This window comes from Muscardinus avellanarius (assembly GCF_963383645.1).
Source record: "Muscardinus avellanarius genome assembly, chromosome: 15".
Taxonomy (NCBI): domain Eukaryota; kingdom Metazoa; phylum Chordata; class Mammalia; order Rodentia; family Gliridae; genus Muscardinus; species Muscardinus avellanarius.
Window position 1 is genome coordinate 53455394 of NC_137801.1, and position 21328 is coordinate 53476721.

Sequence of the window (21328 nt, forward strand, 5' to 3'; positions counted from 1 at the left end):
GTGCTCTCACCTCACAAAAATATGGGGATGGGCATGCCAACTTGATTGTAGTACTCATTTCAATATATGTATGTATATCAGAACATAATAGTGTATGTCTAAAATAAAATTTTTATTTGCCAATTGTATCTCAGTAAAGAGAGAAGAAAAACCTCATCTAATTCTTTATAATGCAGAGCTCATGTTCACAGTAACTGCTAAGCCAGTGTTTTAAAGGGGAGCAAACAGTGTGCACCCACCTTGGAAAACTCTTTGTTTCACATTAGTGATGTGATAGTGGCTTTATTACCAAAATGAGTGGCATTGGAGGGAGAGTCATCCAGAAGATGGTGACCCACCAATTTTCTCAGTAGTTTGAAATGGTTGAATGGTAAAAATAAAGAATCCCTGAGCAGTTAGGAACCATTTCCAATGTGCAGGTTTCTGAAAAGCGGTGGTTTTGCCATTCTTTGATAAACTGAGATCCGGGAGGAGGGGGAATAAAGAATGGTGTTGTGACAACCTAGACCTAGCCACAAAACACCAGCATATTTTAAAGGAAGGAATGAACACACTTGGCAATAGAAGCTAAAAATTGAGAGACTACAAATTAAGGCTCTGTTTGCCCAGCCAATGTAATTGATCCTGTTTTGGCACTGGCTACTCCATTATTTCCCCTTGTGCTGTTCCTGTCTTCTGCTCCTATTTAACCCATGAAAGAAGGCAGTGGCACTTTCAGCTGCTGTAAACATGAAACTGCTGAACAAATACTTCACACAAGGACATTCACAGAGCTTTCAATCTTCCAGCGGTATTGTAGCATCTGCCCTTCTATTTCTGTATCTCTTCAAGGTTTATTGAGAGTCAGTTATCCCCTAGATAGCATCATGGTGTGAAAGAGAAACCTTAGAGACAGTAAGCTTGTTGCCGAAGTTAACCTCTGGTACTGGTGCTCAGTGTTAGATGACATGAACTGACTCATCTTGCTCCAGGGTTAAACTACCTGCACAAAAAGTAAGCAACATCATAAGCTTTTATACTCTAACATTCATTAGACTCCCTTCAATGACAGAAAACTAAGATTTTAATTAATAAGAATTTAAGCTAGAAAAATATACTGGATCTACTCCCAGCAAAGGTTAATAATAAATTCACATGCATTTTTTAAATGAGACAGCTTTCTGTAAAAATGGCATTTTCAGTAAGCAAGTTATCTGTAGAGATTTCTAAAGATTGCTTCACAGTGACACTCATTTTAATTGGCCTTGTCCTATTGATGAAAAAGGCTCTAGATCTTGCCAACTACTGTATTATCATGTCCATTGCTACAGTCTTCTTTATTATTATTTTTTCTTTGGCAAGATGAGAATTTAAAGAATCTTGACATGAACACATTTTGGATTGTGTGTGTGTGTGTGTGTGTGTGTGTGTGTGAGAGAGAGAGAGAGAGAGAGAGAGAGAGAGAGAGAGAGAGACAGAGAGAGACAGAGAGAGAGAGACAGACAGACAGACAGACAGACAGGCTAATGAAACGCCAGAAGTTTTCATTACATATCATGACTCTGTACCAACAGGCTGATTCACGAAAGGCTGCAACAAAGCAAGTCAGTCAGATGCAAAATAAGTTAATAGAAAAAGTCCACCATGAGAGAAGTGCTCAGACCTTCGCAACATGGAGAAAAGTGCATGAAGAGGACACACTGATTGGATCTGTGAACAATGAAGCAGCTCAGATGAGAGGGCTGGTAGGGCTTTGTTTTGCTTAATGTTACATTAGAATATGCTCTTTGGGAATAACGACATTTTTTCCTGAGGGTCCAGGTTGTATGGTTTGTTAAATGAGAATGGGCAGAAAAATATCTTTTCCAGCTGATGAAATCAAAGCAGCTGACACCAGTTATTATAAGAACAGAATAACAGTGAGCACATTTGCCTACAGATCTGATTTCTTTCTTTATCCTAAGAATGTAATGAAGTGCACTTAAATTTTTTATGCCATCTATGATCCATTATGGGCTCTTAACATACATATTCTATACTTTTACCTTGGTTCCTTAATTCTAATCCTTACAATCAAGTGTAAGTAAAGCTTTTCCCTGTCAATAGGTTGTATTTTAAGGTGATGTATTTTTCATATCGTTCAATCATTTAGGGGATCATGATTCAACTTTTACCGATGATTCATTTAAGCAATGGCAAAAATCTTTCCTAATTTTGATAAGATAAGCATACAATATCTGGACAGAAAAAACATTGAATTGTATCAAAATGACCAACATGTTATATAATTTATATACCATTATTTTTTCCCAAATGATTTGAGGCAGCTTACAGTATAAAACAGGGTAATTTAATATTGCTTTCTATAACCTCCACCCAAGAAAAATTAATAGAGAGCTTGGATGTTATTCACTAAACCAAGCACTGAATTTGTCTCTGGACTTGTTGGCAACCAAAGCAAAAATGGGAAGCATAGTGGTTATGTGTTCCTTACCCAACCAGCAAGCATACAAGCTTAACTAGAGAGATTTTTTTTTTTTTGGTGCTAAAAGGAGTTTTTTACATTTTTCTGATATAAAATAGTAGCATTGTTACATTTTGAATTTATATAAAGGAATAGACTTCAAATGGACATATTTTATAGTTCTTATTTGCAAAATTAAAGGCAAGTATTGTTTAGTGACAAAATTTAGAAACTCGAAATCCTTAGTAGAGAGTCTTTTCTTATTCACCAGAATCGGAGGACTATAAAAATACAGATAGGCAGTTTCAAGCAAAGAAATGAATTCATTTTGGCTGGACTGGCAACTGGCAGTGGGATTTGTGGTGTCTATTTTGTTATTCCAGAAAGCCCTTTGTTGCTTTTCCTGCTCAGAGGCAGTCATTATCCTGACATTCTGGTTCTCATCTCCAGGTTAGTTTTGACTCGTCTAGAACTTCATGCACATGCATTCACACAGTATGCATTATTTTATGTATGGCTGCTTTCAGCATGCTTTTGAAATTTGTCCATATTCACGTATGTATCAATAAATTGTACTATTTTACTGTTAAGTAGTAGTCCACTGAATAACTGCATCATGATTTATGTATTCATTTTCCTATTAATGGACACTGGGCTATTTCTGGCTTTTGACCACCATGGGTTTAATTGCCGTAAACACTCTGTTCTAAACTAGGCATGGTGGTACGCACCTGTTATCCTCATACTTGGGAGGCTAAGACAGGAGGATCACAGGTTCAAGTCCATCCTCAGCAATTTAGAAACCTTGGGGAGGCCCTAAGTGAGGGAGGACGTTGGAGGAGGGAAACTTGATAAAGGAAATACTTAAAATGTACATAAATGAGTACATTACACCAAATAAATAAATAGGTAACACTAGAAAGGATTGGGGGTGTAGCTTGGAGACAGAGTGCCCAACAACCAGCCAACCAAACAAAAGCCAAAATTTCAGATACTCTATGGACTTGCTTCATTCCTCCTGTGAAAAGAAATTGCTGGGTCATAGGGCAAATAAATAACGTTATGTTTATAAAGCTGACAACTATTTTTTGAACAAGATTATACCATTTTATACTCCCACAAAGAACATTACAATGGTTCTGGCCAGTCTACATTTAGTGTTGTTAGTTTTTTTAAATTTAGCCATTTTTGTGTGTGTATCTCATGTGATTGTAATTTTTTTTTACCTGACTACTAATAATTTTGAGCATGTTTTATTTTGCTTCCTGACCATTTCTGTATCTTCTGTTAAGTGTCATTCCAGGTGTTTTGACTCATTTTTAATTAGATGTTTGTCATTTATTATTGAGCTATACAAATCCTTTATTCTACATATAATACTCCTATGAGATACCGGTATTTTTGATTTCCTCTTTCAGTTGTGCGGTTTGCCTATGTATTTTCTTAATAGTGTTTTCATGAAACTTTTTATATTGTTGTTTTTGCTTGAATGTTCAACCTACTAGTTTTGTCATTAATAGCTTCCCCCACACACATACACATAAAGAAACCTAAGAAACCTTGGGCAAGGTTATTGTTACTAGGTCATTTTGCTACATATTCTTTGAGAAGCTGAATTTTAGCTTTCACAGTGGTTTATGACCCACATTAATGCCTGTGTATGGTGTGTGATAGGGGTTGAAGTTCATTCTTTTCCACATACTTAGCCAGTGGTCTTACTGTACCATCATTTGTTGAAAAAACTTTCCTTTTCCTATTGAATTTCTTTACAACCTACCTCTCTTTCTCTCTCATATACTTATAACCCAAGTAGATGATAAACAATTTAACACAAGAATTACAGGAAATACAAGAAGAGATAGCACAAAAATAATGTTTTTAGTATAATTCAGTCCACCTTTGCTCCTAAGAGTTCAAGTAGATAAAAAACAAGTGGTGATCAAGGAAGGATCAAAAGTCATATTACATTTGATGTATACAAATAAATAAAAAGAAAACATTTATATTAAAATGCCTGTTATAAATGTAACATTTATATTTATGATCACAAAAACTGATCATAAATTTAAGCACCATATAAACCACAATAAATAATGACATTTTTACCATTACAATATAACATAGAAGAGTTTTACTGCCCCCCCTCAAATTTCTTGTGCTCCATTTATTCATAATTTCCCCTTTTTCAAAGGTCAGCCATGTGTAGAAGTCTAGGCCTATTTCTGGGCTTTCTGTTCTCTTCCATTCTTTTTGTCTATCTTTTATACTAATGCCACACTGCATTGACTACTGTAACTTTATAGCAAGTTCTGAAATTAGGAGTCCGAGTCCTTCAATCATTTTCTTTTCTTTCAAGAATTCTTTGTCCATGTTAGGTCCTGGTTTCCCCACAGTATTTAAGATCCAGCTTGTCAGTTCCCACAAAGGAAACACAATGAGATTTTGTTTGGAAATACATTAAATCTAAAAATGAGTTTAGGGAGAATTGGCATCCCAACATCATTGAGTCTTCTGGTGCTTGAACTTGGTACTTCCCCTGATTTATATAAGGTCTTTAATTTCTCTCAACAAATTTTATAGTTTTCAATACAGATAGCTTATACCCCTATTAAAATTATCCCTATATATTTCACTTTGTATCCTATTCCAACCTATTACTATTTTTAAATTTCATATTTTATTTGTTAGATATAAAGAAATAGAACTTGCTTTTTTGATTGATCAATATGATATGAACATACCTGCACACAGCACTTGGTGTGTGCCCCCCCATATCCCACCCTGTACCCCTCTCCCTATTCCTATTAGTGAGATTGGTAGCGATACCTTCACAAATGGGAAAAGCAGTATTTTTCCTCTTTACCTTCCCTCTCCCCTAAACTCTTTCCAGTTGCCTCTTGTCCACTGATCTCTCTCATTTATCTGAAGTTTCTTTGTTTCCAATTTTCTCTCTAGCTTCCACATACCAGCACATACGCCTTTACTTTGATTTTGTTAGTAATTGTCTTATAACGCCTGCTAGTATCTCTAGTCCTGCACTGAATAGAAGTTTTAAGGGTGGGTATCCTTACCCCGTTCTTAATATTAGGAGGAAAACATTCATTGTTAGCTCTGACTTTTTGCTAAATGTCATTTATCAGACTAAGGAAATGTCATTGCATTTGTAGTTTGCTGAAAAATAAGTTTAAATCACAAATTGGTTTTAAATCCTTTTTTGAGATCTATATAAATAGGAGTTTTCTCTTTTATTAGTGTGATGAATTACATTGATTTTTGAATGCTAAATCAACCTTTTCTGGGATAAATCCACTTACAATGTGTTATTGTACTGAGTTCTGTTTGCTGAATTTCAGTTTCATTAAGGACTTTTATACCTACAATGATGAGAGACAATGGTGTATAATTCTCTTTTCTCCTCCTGTCCTTGTATGGCTTGTTTTCAGGGTCATTATGAGTTTTCTGAATTGGAAGTATTCTGTTTTCAGGAAGTGTTTTTGTAAGATTTATTTCTTAAAATGATGGGTAGAACTTAGCATGAAACCATCTGAGCTGAGAGTTGTAAGAAAGATTTTAATTATTAATATACTTTAGCATATACAGTGGTCACTAGATTTTTGTTCTCTTATGTCACTTTGGTCATTTGTAACATACAGGTAATTTGTCAAACTTATCTAAAGTGCTGTTTATATTAGCAGTAAGTTATAACATCCCTTCATTATCCTTCCAACATTGCCAATACCTACAATGTTGTCCTCTTTTTCATTCCTGACCAATGTTAACTTTGGTTTTTTTTCTTTTTTCCATGATCAACCTAAGGGCTTAATATTTTCATTGATCTTTTCAAAGGACAATTTTTGTATCATTGCTTTTTGTCTACAATTGTTTATATATTTCACTAATTGTCATTTCCTTATTTTTGCTTTCATTTCTTTCAAGCTTCATAAGATGAAAGCTGAAATAATTTAAGCCTTTTTTCTTTTTGAAAATATAGTTAATATTTAAAAACTGTGTATTAGCTATACTCCAGATTTTGAGATGGTGTGTTTTCTTTATTGTTCAGTTGAATGTACTTTCTAATTTCCATTTAACTAATATTTGACACATGGATGCTTTAGGTGCAAGTTAATTCTTAATTTGTTTTTTAAATATTCTGGGTATCTTTTAGCTATTGATTGTGTGGAGTAAATGTGGAATAAAGAGAACCTTTGCACACTGTTAATAGGAATGTAAATTAATAGCCATTTTGGAGAACAGTGTGGTGACTCCTCAAAAACAAAACAAAAACTTTATGATCCATCAATCCCACTGCTGGATATATGCTCCAAAAGAAATTAAATCGGTATGTCCAAGAGACATCTGCAGTCCCATGCTTACTGCAGCACTACTTGCAATAGTCAAGAAATGGAAAATAACAAAAATGTCCAGAAACTGTTAAATGAATAAAATGTGGTACATATACACAGTGGAATACTATTCAGCCTTAATATCAAAAGAAATACTGTCATTCACAACGTGGATAGAACTGGAGATTACTGTTTTAAATGAAAGAAGCCAGGCACAGAAAAACAAGTTTTGAATGATGTCATTCATTTGTAGAATCTAAAAATGTTTATCTCATAGAAGTTGAGAGTGAAATAATGATTACCATAGCTGGGGAAAATATTATGAGGGAGCCATGGAGAATGGATGAACAATGGGTACTAAATTACAGTTAAGAGAAAGAAGTTTAACTATGCTATTGTGTATGGTAACTATGAATAATGCTAATGTACTGTATTATTTTTAAAGCTGAAAGTATTTTTGAATGTTTTCATCATAAAGAAATGAGAAATGGTTGAAGATATATGATATGTATGTATGTATGTGTGTGTATATACACAAACATTATACAATGTTTACATATATGGAAATGTAAAGTACCCCATAAATTTAATATTTTTTATTATAGATCAGTTAGAATTTTTTGTGTGTGTGTGGGTCTGGGGATGGAACCCAGAGGCATTTGACCCCCAAGCTACAGCCCCTGCCCAATTTTTTATTCTTTATTTTGAAACAGGGTCTCACTGAGCTGCGAAGGGCCTCACTAAGTAGCTAAGGCTGTCTGCGAACCACTATCCTCCAGTCTCAGCCTCCCAAATGCTGGGATTACAAGCATGCACCACCACGCCCGGCTTAGATAAGTTAGAATTTAAAAACCAAAATGCAGAAAATCAAATTATGCAGTATGTAATGTGATGAAACTAGACTGGCTTTATTCCATTCACTATAATGCTCTTGTGATCCATGCATGTATCAGTAGCTCATTACTTTTTATTACTAAATAGTATTCCAAATATGGAGGTATCTTTGAAAAGAAACTGGGTTATTTATAGGTTTTGACCTTTCATTATTTAATAGGTTAGCTATAGTTTTTTTCTAGACTTTTTTTATTGTTTAGAAAGCTCCCCTTCATTTCAAGTACAGTTATCATTTTTATTATGATTATTGAGTATTGTTCAAATACTTTTTCTACATCAGTTAATATGATCATGTCCCTAGCCAGTGTTCTATCTCTGCAACTTTCAGAGTATTCTAATAGCTGCTTTTTGTCCAGTCTTTCATTGAGGTTAACAGGAGGAATAGGGTAAAAGGCAGTTACTCTGTCTTATCAGAATTGTATTCATTGAGGGTGTCATTGGGTATGAAATTTCTTTCTTTCATAACTTTAAGTGTTTTTTGGGGGGGGATTGGGGATAGAACCCAGGAGTATTCGACCTTCAAGCTACACCCCCTGCCCTGTTTTATTCTTTATTTGGAAACAAGGTCTCACTGAGTTGCAGAGGGTCTCACTAAGTAGCTGAGGCTGTCTGCGAACCATGATCTGGTCTCAGCCTCCCGAATGCTGGGATTACAAGTGTGCACCACCACGCCCGGCTGAAGGCTGTTTTCTTGTCTTCTTGGAGCATGTCTTGTTCTGATGTTTTTTTTTTTTTTTTTTTTTTTTATCACTGACCCTATGTGTAGTGTATTTGCTATAGTTTAGATCTTGAATGTCCCTCAGAGACTGTCAAAGGCTTGGTCCCCAGGCTATGGCACTATTGGGAGATTGTGGAACCTTTCAGAGGCAGGGCCTAGAGAGAGAAAGAAAAATCACTGGAGGTATGCCCCTCACCTTTCTTCCTCTAAGTTGTGCTCTCAGGCATTTTGCCACAATAATGGAAAGATTAACAGAGGAAATTGGTACCGAGCAGTGGTATCATTGTTTTAACTATACTGAAGATGAGGTGCAGAAGCCTTTAGAACTGGTTTGCAAGAAAATTTGGAGAAGTGGGCTAGAGAAAGCCTAGAATGCTGGTAGGCATAGCCTAATGGTTGACACTGGCAAGCGCTCAGAAGAGCAGAATGCTGATAGAAATGTGGAAAGCAAAGGTTATGCTGATAAGGATAGATAGGAATGAGGACTTTATTGGGAATATGACTAAAGGCCATCCTGTGCCATAGGATTTAAATGCATTATGTCCATGCCATGAGATTTTGTAGGAGACCGAGGTTAAAAGTGATGGACTGACTAGTTTATCTGGTTCAGCAGTCAGGCTGAAGTATGGGTATTACCGACTACTTTTAACTATATTTACTGTGAAAATCAGAAGTAAAGAACAGATTAGAAAAATTTGGAAAAGTTGCAGTTTGGTCAAAAAAGCACACTGAAAGAAGAGTGAAGACAAAGCTGCAATGAAGACCCCAAGAAACCAGAGATGCCAGCCACATGAAACATTTGTTAAGAGAAGCTGTATGTAGCAGGCAGAGCAGGTTCAAACATGGCCTTGTGGGCTGCATCCACAAGGTGATGGGGCAGAGATACCCAAGTCCTCAGTAGCTATTAGCTAGACACACAACTACAGGATTTAATATTTGCTCTTTATGTTTCATTCCAGATTTGGCCCAGTCCTTACTATTTTCCTATTCTAGCCTTTTGGAATAGGAATGTTTACCCTCTGCCATGTTTTCTTAGAAGTATGTAACTTTCTTTTTAATTTGTATAGCGGCTCACAGATGAGTTTGCTTTGGTTCCGTAAGACTGGACTTTTGAGTAATACTGAAGCTGTTAGAAACTTGGACTCTTATTTTATATTGTGAGCTGGGCATGAGTCTTTAAGGGCCAGGGGTAGAATGCTATACCTTGGATCTTGATGGCCCCTGAAGACAGCCCATGTGTTGAAGGCTTGATCGCTATCCTGTGGCACTAGAGGGTGGTAGAACCTTTAAGAGGTAGGGCCTAAGAGGAGAAAGTTTGATCACTGGGAACATCCTTGAAACAAACATTGGGACTTCAGCCCCTTTGTCTCTAGTCTCATTTCCTTCGCCATACACTCCTGCTCTGATGTGTTGCCTTGCCTCAGGCCTGAAGGTAACAAGGCCAAATAACCATGAACTGAAACCCATAAAACCATGAGCCAAAATAAAACCGTGAGCCAAAATAAACCATTCATCCTTTTGGTTCAGTGAGTGACAGAAAATGAACAATATCTGTTTCTGGCTGCTTTAAAGATGTGCTTTTAATCTTTGGCTTTTGAGGAATACTCACTTTTGTGTTCATTGGGCTTCTTTTATCTCTGGGTTGGTATTTGTCATGAAATTAAAGTGTTCAGCTACGATTTCAATTTGCTTCACCCTGTCCCTCCTGTTCCTTCTTAGATCCAAATGTGTGTATGAGTACTTTTTTTTTTTTTTATTGGTGCATTGTAGTCATACATCTTAATGGAGTACAAGATGTTAGAGGGATATATGCACACCCTTTTCCAAAGACAATTGAGATGCTCTTTATTTTTCAAATCAGCCTTTTTATTCTTGCTGTTAGGTATCTTCTTTTGTCTCACTATAGTTAACTGTCAGATCAGCTATTAAATCTACCTAGTGAACTTTTCATTTTTATATTTTTCATATTTCAGCTAAGATTTCAGTTTACTATATGTAGCTTTTTTCCTTTAAGTCCTTGAACATATTTATGTAGATATCTTATAGTCCTAATTTGAGAATTCTATTCGGGACATCTCTGAGTTCTTTTCTTAGTTATGGTTCATTTTCATGCCTTCCATATGTAGTAAAAAGTATTGCTGTATGCGGAACATTGTGGATTCTGCAGCCTTTGGACTTCAGGTTTTACGGTATTCCTTTGAAGACTCGCGTTTTGTCCTAGCAGTTAATTTACTGGTGGTTCAGCTGGCCATGTCATGACTTCTCTCTAGGCTTCTTTGTTCTGGTCCAAAGTGTGTATACGCTTAAATCGTGGACTTTCTGAAGTCTGGGTTTTTTCCTCACATATTGTCTCATTAGTTCTAGATACCTAAGCTGCTTCATATACTGTATAATTTTATTGTTTTATATTTACTTTGGGGGTTCTTACAGCAGGAAGGGAAGTCTGATACCCATTATTCAAAGGCAAAGTGGAAGTGGCATTGAGATTTTCCATAGCTCCATGGTTGTTTCTAATGTGCATTCAAGGTTAAAGCTGCTCTAATGTAGGGTTTCCCAACAGCAGCACCATGGCATTTGGGGCTGGGTCCATACCTGTTGTGTGTAGCTGCCCTGTCTGTTGTAGTATGTTTATCACTTGTGCTGTTTACCACTAAATGCCAGTGGTTCCTCCCCCTTCCAGTTGTGACACACCAAAATATTTCCAGAACTTTTTAAAACAGGGAAGAATCACTCCAAGTTGAGAGCCAGTACTCAAGCAGAATAGATCTGTACATTGACAAGCCTTCGTTACTCAAAGTATGGTATGGAAACCAGCTGTGCCAGTATCAGCGACAGCTTCTCAGAAGTACAGAATGTCAGGTACCCCTAAACTTCGAGTAAGGTCTGCATTTTAACAGGATCTCAAATGTTCTGTATGTTTTCTCCTGATAGGCCAGGAACCAGCAAACCCCCTCCCCAACCCCAGGCTTCACATATGCTGGAAAGGACTGACTTAAACCACCCAGCCCAGCAAACTTTTTTTAAGCAACCAGGCAGAAAATATTTTTGGATAGTACATAGTTTTGTAAGAACTATTCAGCTCTGCTATTTTAGTGCAAAGCAGTCATAGACAATAAAGAAATGGATATGTCTGTGTTCCCTTAAACTTTATTCACAAAGCATACAAGTGGCTGTGAGGTAACTTTTACCAAATCCTATTACAGCCTTTATCCATCAGAGTTCTCAGAAGACTGAAGACAAGAAGTGGTTAAATTCTTATGAGAACCTTCCTGCCTGATTCCATTTGTCATTGCTAAAGGAAAAATGAGGTGTACAGGTTACATAGTAAATGATTCTGGAAATTTTAGTGCAGCTAGCTCACATTTCCAGGTGTAAGTTATATATAAATGTTGCTCAAGTGAACTTACCAGTGGTTCTCAGGCACTAGACATATATAACTTGATGGCAGTTCTTTTTTTTTTTTGGTTTTAAGATGATTTATGAGTGTACGGGAATAATTACTCACTATTTTGCCTCTAGTTAATAAAGCCAACAGAACTTGTGTATTTGCGTTAACTTTTGTAGCTTTCAGACAGTTAACTGATTCTCAAGTAATTTGTTTTTAATAGGGAAGCTAACAAGCCTTCCAAACATCTCTCATGCTTTTTGTATCTTATGTAGTAATCCTTTCTGGCTTTCTAAAATTCTGCATCTTGAAAGTGACTTTTTTGGAGGGAAGTATGTTGAAGGGTGGCAGTTCAGAGACTGAGAGCTTGCTATTCTGAAGAATGATGATTTTATACCAGATGCTTCTGGATGATAAGAAAATGTTTTTATTTGGTTTTATAAAGTTCTCTTCTAAATTATTTGATGAATAGTACAGGAGAGGGAATGCCAGAAGTCACCAGTGTGAAATAAAAACAGAACTCCTGACATTATTAAGCCAGTTCAGTGGTGAAAATGAAACTGATTCCTGGGGCTCTGGCCAACAAGAATGATGGTGAAAACATTGTAGCACTTCCTGAAACTGCATTTATGTAACCAGTTAATTTTTTACATTAATATTTATTTAGCCTATAGTATTTAGCCTATACTATTGCTTTTTAGGAGTCATGACACAATAGCCACCTGCGAGAATTTTCCCTGGTGTTGTTGCTTTACCTAGTATAAAACAGGAATCATGCTGAGTTGCCAATACATGCAAAAGGTGGAGCCCATATTAATGACTAAAAGCTCTCTCGTATTCTCATAAGACTAAACTCATTTTTTAATTTTCCCAAGAGAATTGTTTGGATATTCTATCATATTTTTCATTATTAAGAAATGACGTATTTATGTGGTTTTAAAGACCAATCTAAATGAACCAGATGTATTAAGTTTTATTTAGCATCCTTAAAAAGTACACAAAATGAATACTTGGATAATGCAAATCTAACAAACTTTCTATTTTTTTCCATAGGAAAGAACAAAGAGGAGACAAAAATACTGTGACTCTTCAGAACTTTTGAATAAAGTAAACAGTTTCCCACAAAACTCGAGCAATATGCAGTTACCAAATTTATTTTATGAACACTATCAAGAGTTTACCAGTCCAAATAGAGTTGATAAGTCAAGATCTTTACCTCGGTATGCATATAATTTCACAAATAATACAGTAGATGCAGACATAACAAGTTCAACAGGACTTTGGCTGACAATTTCCCAGTTTACTCTTAGTGAAGAGACAAAGGCAGATGTGTACTATTATGGCTCCATCATACTTTTCCTTTTGATATTAGTATGTCTTGCTTTATATCTTCTCTGAAGATACCAAATAAAGTCTTTTTGATAATTTTAAGCTTCCGGCTCTTCATAGAAATATTACATTCTTATTTCAGGGTTTCCTCCCAGACATTTTCAAGGTAATTGGCTTAAAAAAAAAAGAATATGCTTTTAGCAAAGTTTAAACACTTAAAAATAAATCTTTATATTAGAAATGATGCATTAATACAGTTTGAATACTTCTCTGAAGTTTCAGATCACCTAGCAAATCTAGAAAAGGAGTTATTTTTTCCTCAGAGGCAATTTTAAAATTGATAAGGAAAATTTTACCTTCCTACTGTTTAAGTGCAGAGAATAACATGTTTCAGAAAGTTTTAGATAAGCTAATATACTACACAGAGGCACTTTATAATATTACTAGAAGCTAGGCACAGCTTATGAAATGTGACTGAGTTGCTTACCTTACTACAGTATGGGCATTCACCAAATACGATGTTAAAACTCTGTCTACTGGTGAGCAGACCTCTCAGCCACTGAGGATTTTAAAAAGAAGCAGTGTCAGCATCATCACAAAAGAAAGCAACTCTACAGATCATTGCCTTTCTTTTTCAGTGCACTGTATTTTATTCCAGAAGATAACCCTTCCTAATTGCTTTATAAGAGATACATTTCTGGCCCTGGGTTTGCTCCCCAGTACCACACACACACACACACATGCACACAAACTACATTTCCTGTGCCAACACAGTTGAATAATGGGTAGAGATCAATGTGGAATCTGAGGTCTAAACCACTCATTTATAAGCAAACTAGCTCCTTTGAAAATTTGACAACTATAAATTCTATTCTCAAAATATAGTGCATATAAGTCCTGGGATTCATATACCTCCCCTAAATCCAGTAATCAATACATGTATTAAGAATTCTTGCCATAAAAGATACCATAAAGCCAGGCCTGGTGGTGTACACTTGTAATCCCAGCATTTGGGAAGCTGAGACAGGAGGATCTGGGTTTGCAGAGAGCCTCGGCTACTTAGGCCCTTTACAACTCAGTGAGGTCATGTTTCAAAATAAAGAATAAAAAATGGGGCTGGGTGTATAGCTCAGAGAAAAAATGTCCCTAGGCTCCATCCCCAATACTGCAAAAAAAAAAAAATAATAATAATAATAATTAGCTTTTAAAATTTAGGTCTTGCCGGGTGTGGTGGCGCACACTTATAATCCCTGTGCTTGGGAGGCGGAGACAGGAGGATCGCGCAGGTTCGAAGCCAGCCGTGCTGGCTTGAGACCCTGTTTCCAAATAAAAATATAAAATAGGTCTGGGAGTGTAACCTGGAGGTAGAAGGGTTTCCAGGAACCCCAATACCACCAAAAAAAAAAAATTTATGTCTTTATTCTGGTCTCAACAACAGTGGGTTAATTCTCAACCCACTGCTAATAAGTATTAGGCAGTTTTAAAAAATCAAATATCCATTATTACAAAGAAAGCAATGTTCCTGTAGAGTTTTGTAATCAGAGTTGGTAACTTACAATTTTTATACATCATAAACTGATATCTATTCTTAAGTTCTTCATTGGTGAAATGCAAATAGCACCAATACTATCTTTAATTGCAAAAGTTAAAAGCCATACTGAACCTACCCATATGATCCAGCAATATCACTTCTGGGTATCCACCAAAAAGAAACCAAACTACTAAATTAATGCATGCTTATCTATGTTCATAGCTTCACAACTCACAATTACCAAACTATGGAACCAGCCAAGATGTCCATCAAAAGATGAATTACAAAAGTGTGATATGTACTCAACAGAACTTTACTCAGCCATAAAAAAGAACAAAATTATATCATCTTTGGGGAAATGGATGGAACTGGAAAGCATTATGTTAAATGAGATTAGTCAGTTACAAAAAGTAAAATATCAGCTGCTCTCCCTAATATGCGGAAGCTAGGGAGAAAATGGGTCACAGGAGGAAGGAAGGAGGAGAAACCATAGATGAGCAAATAAGGAGGCCTAACTGAGAAGGATGAGGAGTGGGAAGAGGGAAATTCCCTAATGTACATGATGTTCATTCACAAACATCAAAGTCAATCACTAAGCCAAACATGAGAAGGAGGGAGTGGAGAGGGATTGAGGAAGAGCTAAATGAGTGATGTGTGCATGTATGCCTCTACCAGCTTGTACTCCATTAAGATGTGTGACTACAATGCAAATAAAAAAAATGATCCACACAAGGAAGCCAGGTATGTTGGCACACACTTATACTATAAAGAGAAATATATATTAGAAAATATATAAAAATATATAATATATAAAAAGTCACACTGAGGAAGACTATGAAAGTACCATATAACTGCAAGGTGATTCTGTATAGAGATGCACAGCTTATTATATCAGCTATTGCCTAACATGAATACTCTACAAATCAAATGACTGAAGATAGGAAGGCAATCAGGCTCCACAGACAGTAAGTAAAACACACTGCCTGAGAGTGCTGTGACATGTTCAGATCACAAAAGATCTGAATATCAAAAGCAGGATTACTACATTTATTCTATTAAATATAGCTTGAAAAGACTTAATGTATTACCAACATGCTAACTCCCACTTTCTTGCTACTTTTATCCCCTCCCAGATAGACTTTACGCTGTGGTAATATGAGATATTTATGGGAAGATTCAGTGTATTTTAAATTAATTTGTTATGCATCAATAAGATAGTCCATGAATATATTCTAGATAAATTTTCTTCTCCCTTCTTGGATACTTTGGGACATTTCTTCATTTATTATTAACTATGATAAGGAAATGAAGCACAAAGTTTATTACATGCACATGTAATAAACTGGGTAAAGGAGTTAACGGCAGAAGAGGAGATCACCAGTGAGAGACCAGATTTTAAGTCCTGTGTATTACAGATATGCATAATTTCCACACTGTGTAGCTGAAATACTGGTGGTGTCATTTTAATTTTAGCTTTACCTCATGTAAGCACACTTGATGGAAAGGCTGTCCACACTGGGGATTATCACACACTTGATCAGGAAGGGCACCATCAAGTTGATAGGCATAACAAATCCCACAATCCATGGTAAAATCCTGCAAAAAAGAAGTATGTTTAAGTGTGGGGTTTTTTTTTGTTTTTTTGGTGGTACTGAGGATGGAACCCTTCTACCTCTGGGTACACTCCCAGACCTATTGTATAATTTTATTTGGAAACAGAGTCTCTTAAGCCAGCGAGGCTGGCTTCGAATCTGCACGACCCTCCTGTCTCCGCCTCCCAAGCGTGGGGATTAAAAGCGTGCGCCACCATGCCCAGCCTTAAGTATATTTTTTTTAAAAAATACATATGGCAAAATTAAGAAGAATCAATAATATGATATAGAAAATGCTAAATAAGTAACTATTGCTATGTTATGGAAAATACCACTGCATCACTTAACAGCTTGCAAAGCTACTGATGAGGGCATTTCCCTTTTCACTCAAATATGCATAGATGTACTAGATTTTAAGATTTGAGGCTTTAGCAGTTTTTCCAGATACATAAATAAAATGTCAATATAGTATGTAAGATAGGGGCATTTGCTAGTGATTACTAAATTTCAAAATCATAGATCTAAAGGGTAAAGAAAAACATTGCTACCACTTAATATTCTATAACCTTAGCTTTTTCAGAAATCTTTATCTTTACAACAGTGGTTTCTATTCATATTTTAAAATCAGTACTGACATCCTTCACAAATGCTTATATGAAGTTTTTAGAGCTTATTTCAGTTAGCCATCTTATGATAGTAAAGAGAATCCAAACATCTCATTAGCTACATTGGACGTTTCCCTTTATTTTTAATAATAAATATATTTTCCATTAATCACTTTACTACTGAAGATCATGAAAAATTACACTTAAAAAACCTAACAAAGTTTAGCAAGTTCTTTAGCACTGTTAACTTGTAGTTCAGAAATCTGTTGAAACATTCTTCCCATCCTCTCCCTTCTCAGCTCATTCTTATGAGAGAAGCATTTAAGTTCCCTTATGCAATGCTATGTGGTATATCAAGCACTGATAAAACTTACAGATTTTTCCAGGACAGTCCGAGCTGGAAAATCAATTTCTAAAACATCTTTTAAATTTTGTAACAGACTATTTTCTGGATCCCTGAAAGTATATAAAAACATGTGCTATAATGTTTGTAAAAACACAGAAAATTAACAATTATATTGCCAAGGTACCTACCACAAATGTATATTCTCACTCAGCTTAATTCCCAGAGGTTTTATCACTACAGATATTAAAAGAACAAAAAAATTGAATAGTTCAAGATTATGCTGGTCCCATTTTGTAAGACCATATTTTATACAGAATTTGTTTTGTAACTATTTGATTTGAAAATGTAAATCATATGATAATATGTAAATCATATGTTAAAAAACAAGTATATAGTTCAGAGTGAAAGTTTTCATTTAAAATAATAGCATATTAATATTTCCTACTGATACTTAACATTGCTAGGAGGATTTTATGATTCTGTTAAAAATATTTAATTCTGAGATCTCATACCATGGTCAGCTCCAAGAAAGCAGCACTCAGGAAGCATAGTAGGATGCCTGGGGTCGACCTCTATATTTATGGAAGAATTATGACCTAGGTTCAAAGAATATCATTTTTAGAAGTGGAACAGTTCACCAATAAACCAACAAAACATAAATAACTATTGCTATGGCTGCCAAATTAATTGTATACCCAAGAAAACAATAACCAATGTTTTAGAGTTTGTCTTATAAAAATATGTACTGCTTAACAAAAATTGTTTGGAATTATGATTATCATTAAAGATTCAAGGATCTCAAGATTTATAAAAACAACCAGTTCATAAAGTAACATAAATTTAAGTTGTAATTCTGGTCAATTCCATTAGTTAAAGTGTAAATAAAAATTTTCTATGATCTGTGTGACTTTTCATGGCTTTCTTGAAAAGGTCTACATTTAATAGAACTATTATCAATTATAAAAACTAATAATACAATAAGAAAAATGTGCTTAAGTTTAAATTTTACAAAATTTACAAAACATTTTCTGAATTTGTTTGACCCATGTGAAAATTTCTCTTGTAAATTAAAAAATCAATTCACATTAAATTGAAAATTGTTTTTTAATAAGAAACACAAATGAGCTATTACAGAATCTTAGACCTATTTCTACTTGGCACTATATTGTTTTATATTTTTTATAATGTTTTTATTGGTGTATTACAGTCTCGCATCATAATGTAAGTCATATTGACAATGACATACCTGCACACAGCACTTGGTGGGATACTCTACTTCCCCATTTCCCCCCTTCCCAATACAGAATTTTATAATTTTTAATTGTCCTGAAGTATAGTACAAATTTCAAAATTTCTATTGTTATTTTGTGGAGGTACATAGTATTTAAGATCAACTTGAACTTCATTTTTATAGTAGAAATGTCTTGTGTACATACGTTTGAATAATCCTTTTACTAACATTGGCAGTTAATACTAATAAATTTACAAATCTGGCAAACAGTTGTTATCAAGGTTAAAAAATATGATAACTGAAATTAATGGGAAAAATAAAAACTCACTGTCATCTAATAACCTTATAATTTGCTAGCACTCTTTACTATGAACATAAATTTAATAGCCTGTATCAATGTCTTTACTAATAGCTCCAGAAAGTACTTTCAATTGAACAACGGCTATATGAACTAATATTTCAATTAATTTGTCCAAAACTTGGCCCTCAGATGGGAAATCCGTACCTGAAGGGAGGAAAATACAGATCAACTTAAAGACTTAACAACTTAAAATACAGATCAACTTAAAGAGTTACAACTTAGTCATTTATGCTGAACTATAAGAAATATAATAAAAAGTATATTTTTAAAATAATTATTTAAGTGGGGCTACGAAGATAAATTACATTTCTTCGTAGAAAATATTTTCATTCTTTTAAAAAAATTTTTATTGGCGCATTAGAGTTATACATCTTAATGGAGTACAAGATGGTAGAGGCATACCTGCACACATCTCACTCAATTAGCCCTTACCCAAACTTAATATTTACTTGTTCATAAATATACCAGAATTTGGATAATTATTCTAAATTAAATACTAAGACTTTTTCAAACTGAGAAAATAAAACTGTTACAGAATTGCTACACAATTCCCACCCCAAAAGAAGAGGAACTATGAAGAGCAGGCCAGTTACTGTCCCTGTCTTAAGGGTAGAGAAGGGAACAAGCTGGAAACTGGATCTGATTCCAAAGCAGTTGCCCAATCCCTCCACTCCATCGCTGTGTGTGACCATGACAGTCATGTAAGAGGCTGCTGCGACTATTTTCCCTATTTTATACTCTTGAAAACCAAGACAGGAGCATCTAGCCTAAGGCCAGAGCTCAAAATCTAGTTTTTCAGCCAGTAGACCATACTCTTCCAACAGATCTGTTTATGCAAACACCAGGTTAAGGCACCTCCAGACCTGTGAGAGCAACCTGACAGCTCTCACATCTAAGGGCTAAATGAGCAATGTGTGCATGTAGGCCTCTACTATCTTGTACTCCATTAAGATGTATGACTACAATGCACCAATAAAAATTTAAAAATAAAAAATAAAAGAATTGCTGCACAATTATACCTTCTTCTCATAATAATATATCACTTCCTACCTCATCCTTAGTCCAAAATAATTACGCCAGGATACAAAGTATAAAAATTGTTCACTAATTTGGGCATTATTCACATCAGAATTTCAAATATCCTTCAGAATATAGGCCTTTCAAAAATATACTTAGAAATATATTTAGAAAAAAAAGAGAGAAAAGGCGTAAAAATAGAACCTGAAAACCAGCTATGGTATTTAATACAAGCACAAATATACTTTAAGTATCTAAAATCATCTGGGAAAAGGTTCTAACCCTTATATTCCCAGTACTTGGGAGGCTGAGACAGGAGGATTGCAATTTAAAAGCCAGCCTCAGCAACTTAGGATTTTCGCAATTTATTGAGACCTTGTTTCAAAATAAAAAGGTCTAGGGTTGTGGCAGTACTACACACATACACATCTAAAATCTTGAGAATGACTAAACTCTGAAACTGACTTGATATTTTGCCTTATCATTTCCATTATGTTTGTCTTAATGGAAAAACAAACATTTTTATGGTCAGGAGAATAAAATAACATTGTAAGGACATTTATGGCTGTACCATTACTTACTTGTTAATTTCATATATTTATCATAAAGTAAATACTTAAAATCCACTAAATCTTTTCTGTGCTTTCTGTTTATTCTTCAGTAGTATGGTACAACTCAGGTTCTTTTATCCTCTATATTTTTTGTCAGAAAGTATTTCCAGATCTTTCATACCAATCTTAAGTTTCACAATTAAAGACCTCATTATTTGTAACAACTTTTATCGCTGTTCTAAATAATGTTCATTTTGAATAATTGGCTCCATTCCACTATTTCGGTCCTAATTAAAAATATTCTGCCTGAATGTTGCTTCATTGAATTTACCTTTGCTAATGTAACACCTTGGTACTTGCCCTTTTTTTTTAAATTTTTTTACTGGTGCATTATATTTAAACATCATATTGGGGTAAAAACCTTGTGTGGACATACATGTTCACATCACTGATTTAACCCCTACCCAATTCCCACCTCATTCCCTCCCCATCCCTCCCTCCCTTGCTTGGCTTAGTGGTTGTCTTCGATATGTGGATACTTGCCCTTTTTATCTGAAATAGTTACATAAAATATATAGTAATAGAAGAATTCATAGTATCCCCATAGTATCCCTGAGGCTGTCTATGAACTGCGATCATCCATTCTCAGCCTCTCTTAATGCTGGGATTACAGGTGTGCACCAACATGCCCATATCCAAAAAGTTTTAATAGCTGACTTCATACAAAAGACTTCATCTATGATTTTAAATGTCATCTTTTTTTTTTTTCAATACTGGGGATTGAACCTAGGAACATTCTAAATCTGCGCTACACCCAGCCCTATTTTTTTATCCTTTATTTTGGAACAGGGTCTCACTAAGTTGCGGAGGGCCTAAGTAACTGAGGCTGGCCACAAACCTGCGATCTTCCTGTCTCAAATGTCACCTTTATATTCATTTACATCAACAGTATAAACACCTGAAAAGAATCGTCTTTTCCCCA

General features: G+C 35.1%; 2 protein-coding genes across 3 annotated transcripts in view; one reads left to right on the plus strand and one right to left on the minus strand.

Moving 5' to 3' along the window:
* VRK2 (VRK serine/threonine kinase 2) overlaps window positions 1-13181 on the plus strand; it is a gene marked incomplete at both ends in the record, with an annotated part of 108706 nt that extends 95525 nt beyond the window's left edge. Inside the window, 2 exons of the mRNA XM_080711614.1 lie at window positions 1554-1712; window positions 12837-13181. Of these exons, the coding sequence (XP_080567740.1) occupies window positions 1554-1712; window positions 12837-13181 (504 nt within the window). The remainder of the gene's footprint in view (window positions 1-1553; window positions 1713-12836) is intronic.
* A 69-nt stretch (window positions 13182-13250) lies between these two features.
* Window positions 13251-21328, minus strand: part of FANCL (FA complementation group L) — a gene marked incomplete at both ends in the record, with an annotated part of 84043 nt that continues 75965 nt past the window's right edge. For both annotated transcript variants that reach the window (XM_080711796.1, XM_080711795.1), the window contains 6 exons: window positions 13251-13286; window positions 13600-13671; window positions 16123-16239; window positions 17215-17296; window positions 17375-17420; window positions 17699-17782. In XM_080711796.1, the coding sequence (XP_080567922.1) occupies window positions 13251-13286; window positions 13600-13671; window positions 16123-16239; window positions 17215-17296; window positions 17375-17420; window positions 17699-17782 (437 nt within the window). The remainder of the gene's footprint in view (window positions 13287-13599; window positions 13672-16122; window positions 16240-17214; window positions 17297-17374; window positions 17421-17698; window positions 17783-21328) is intronic.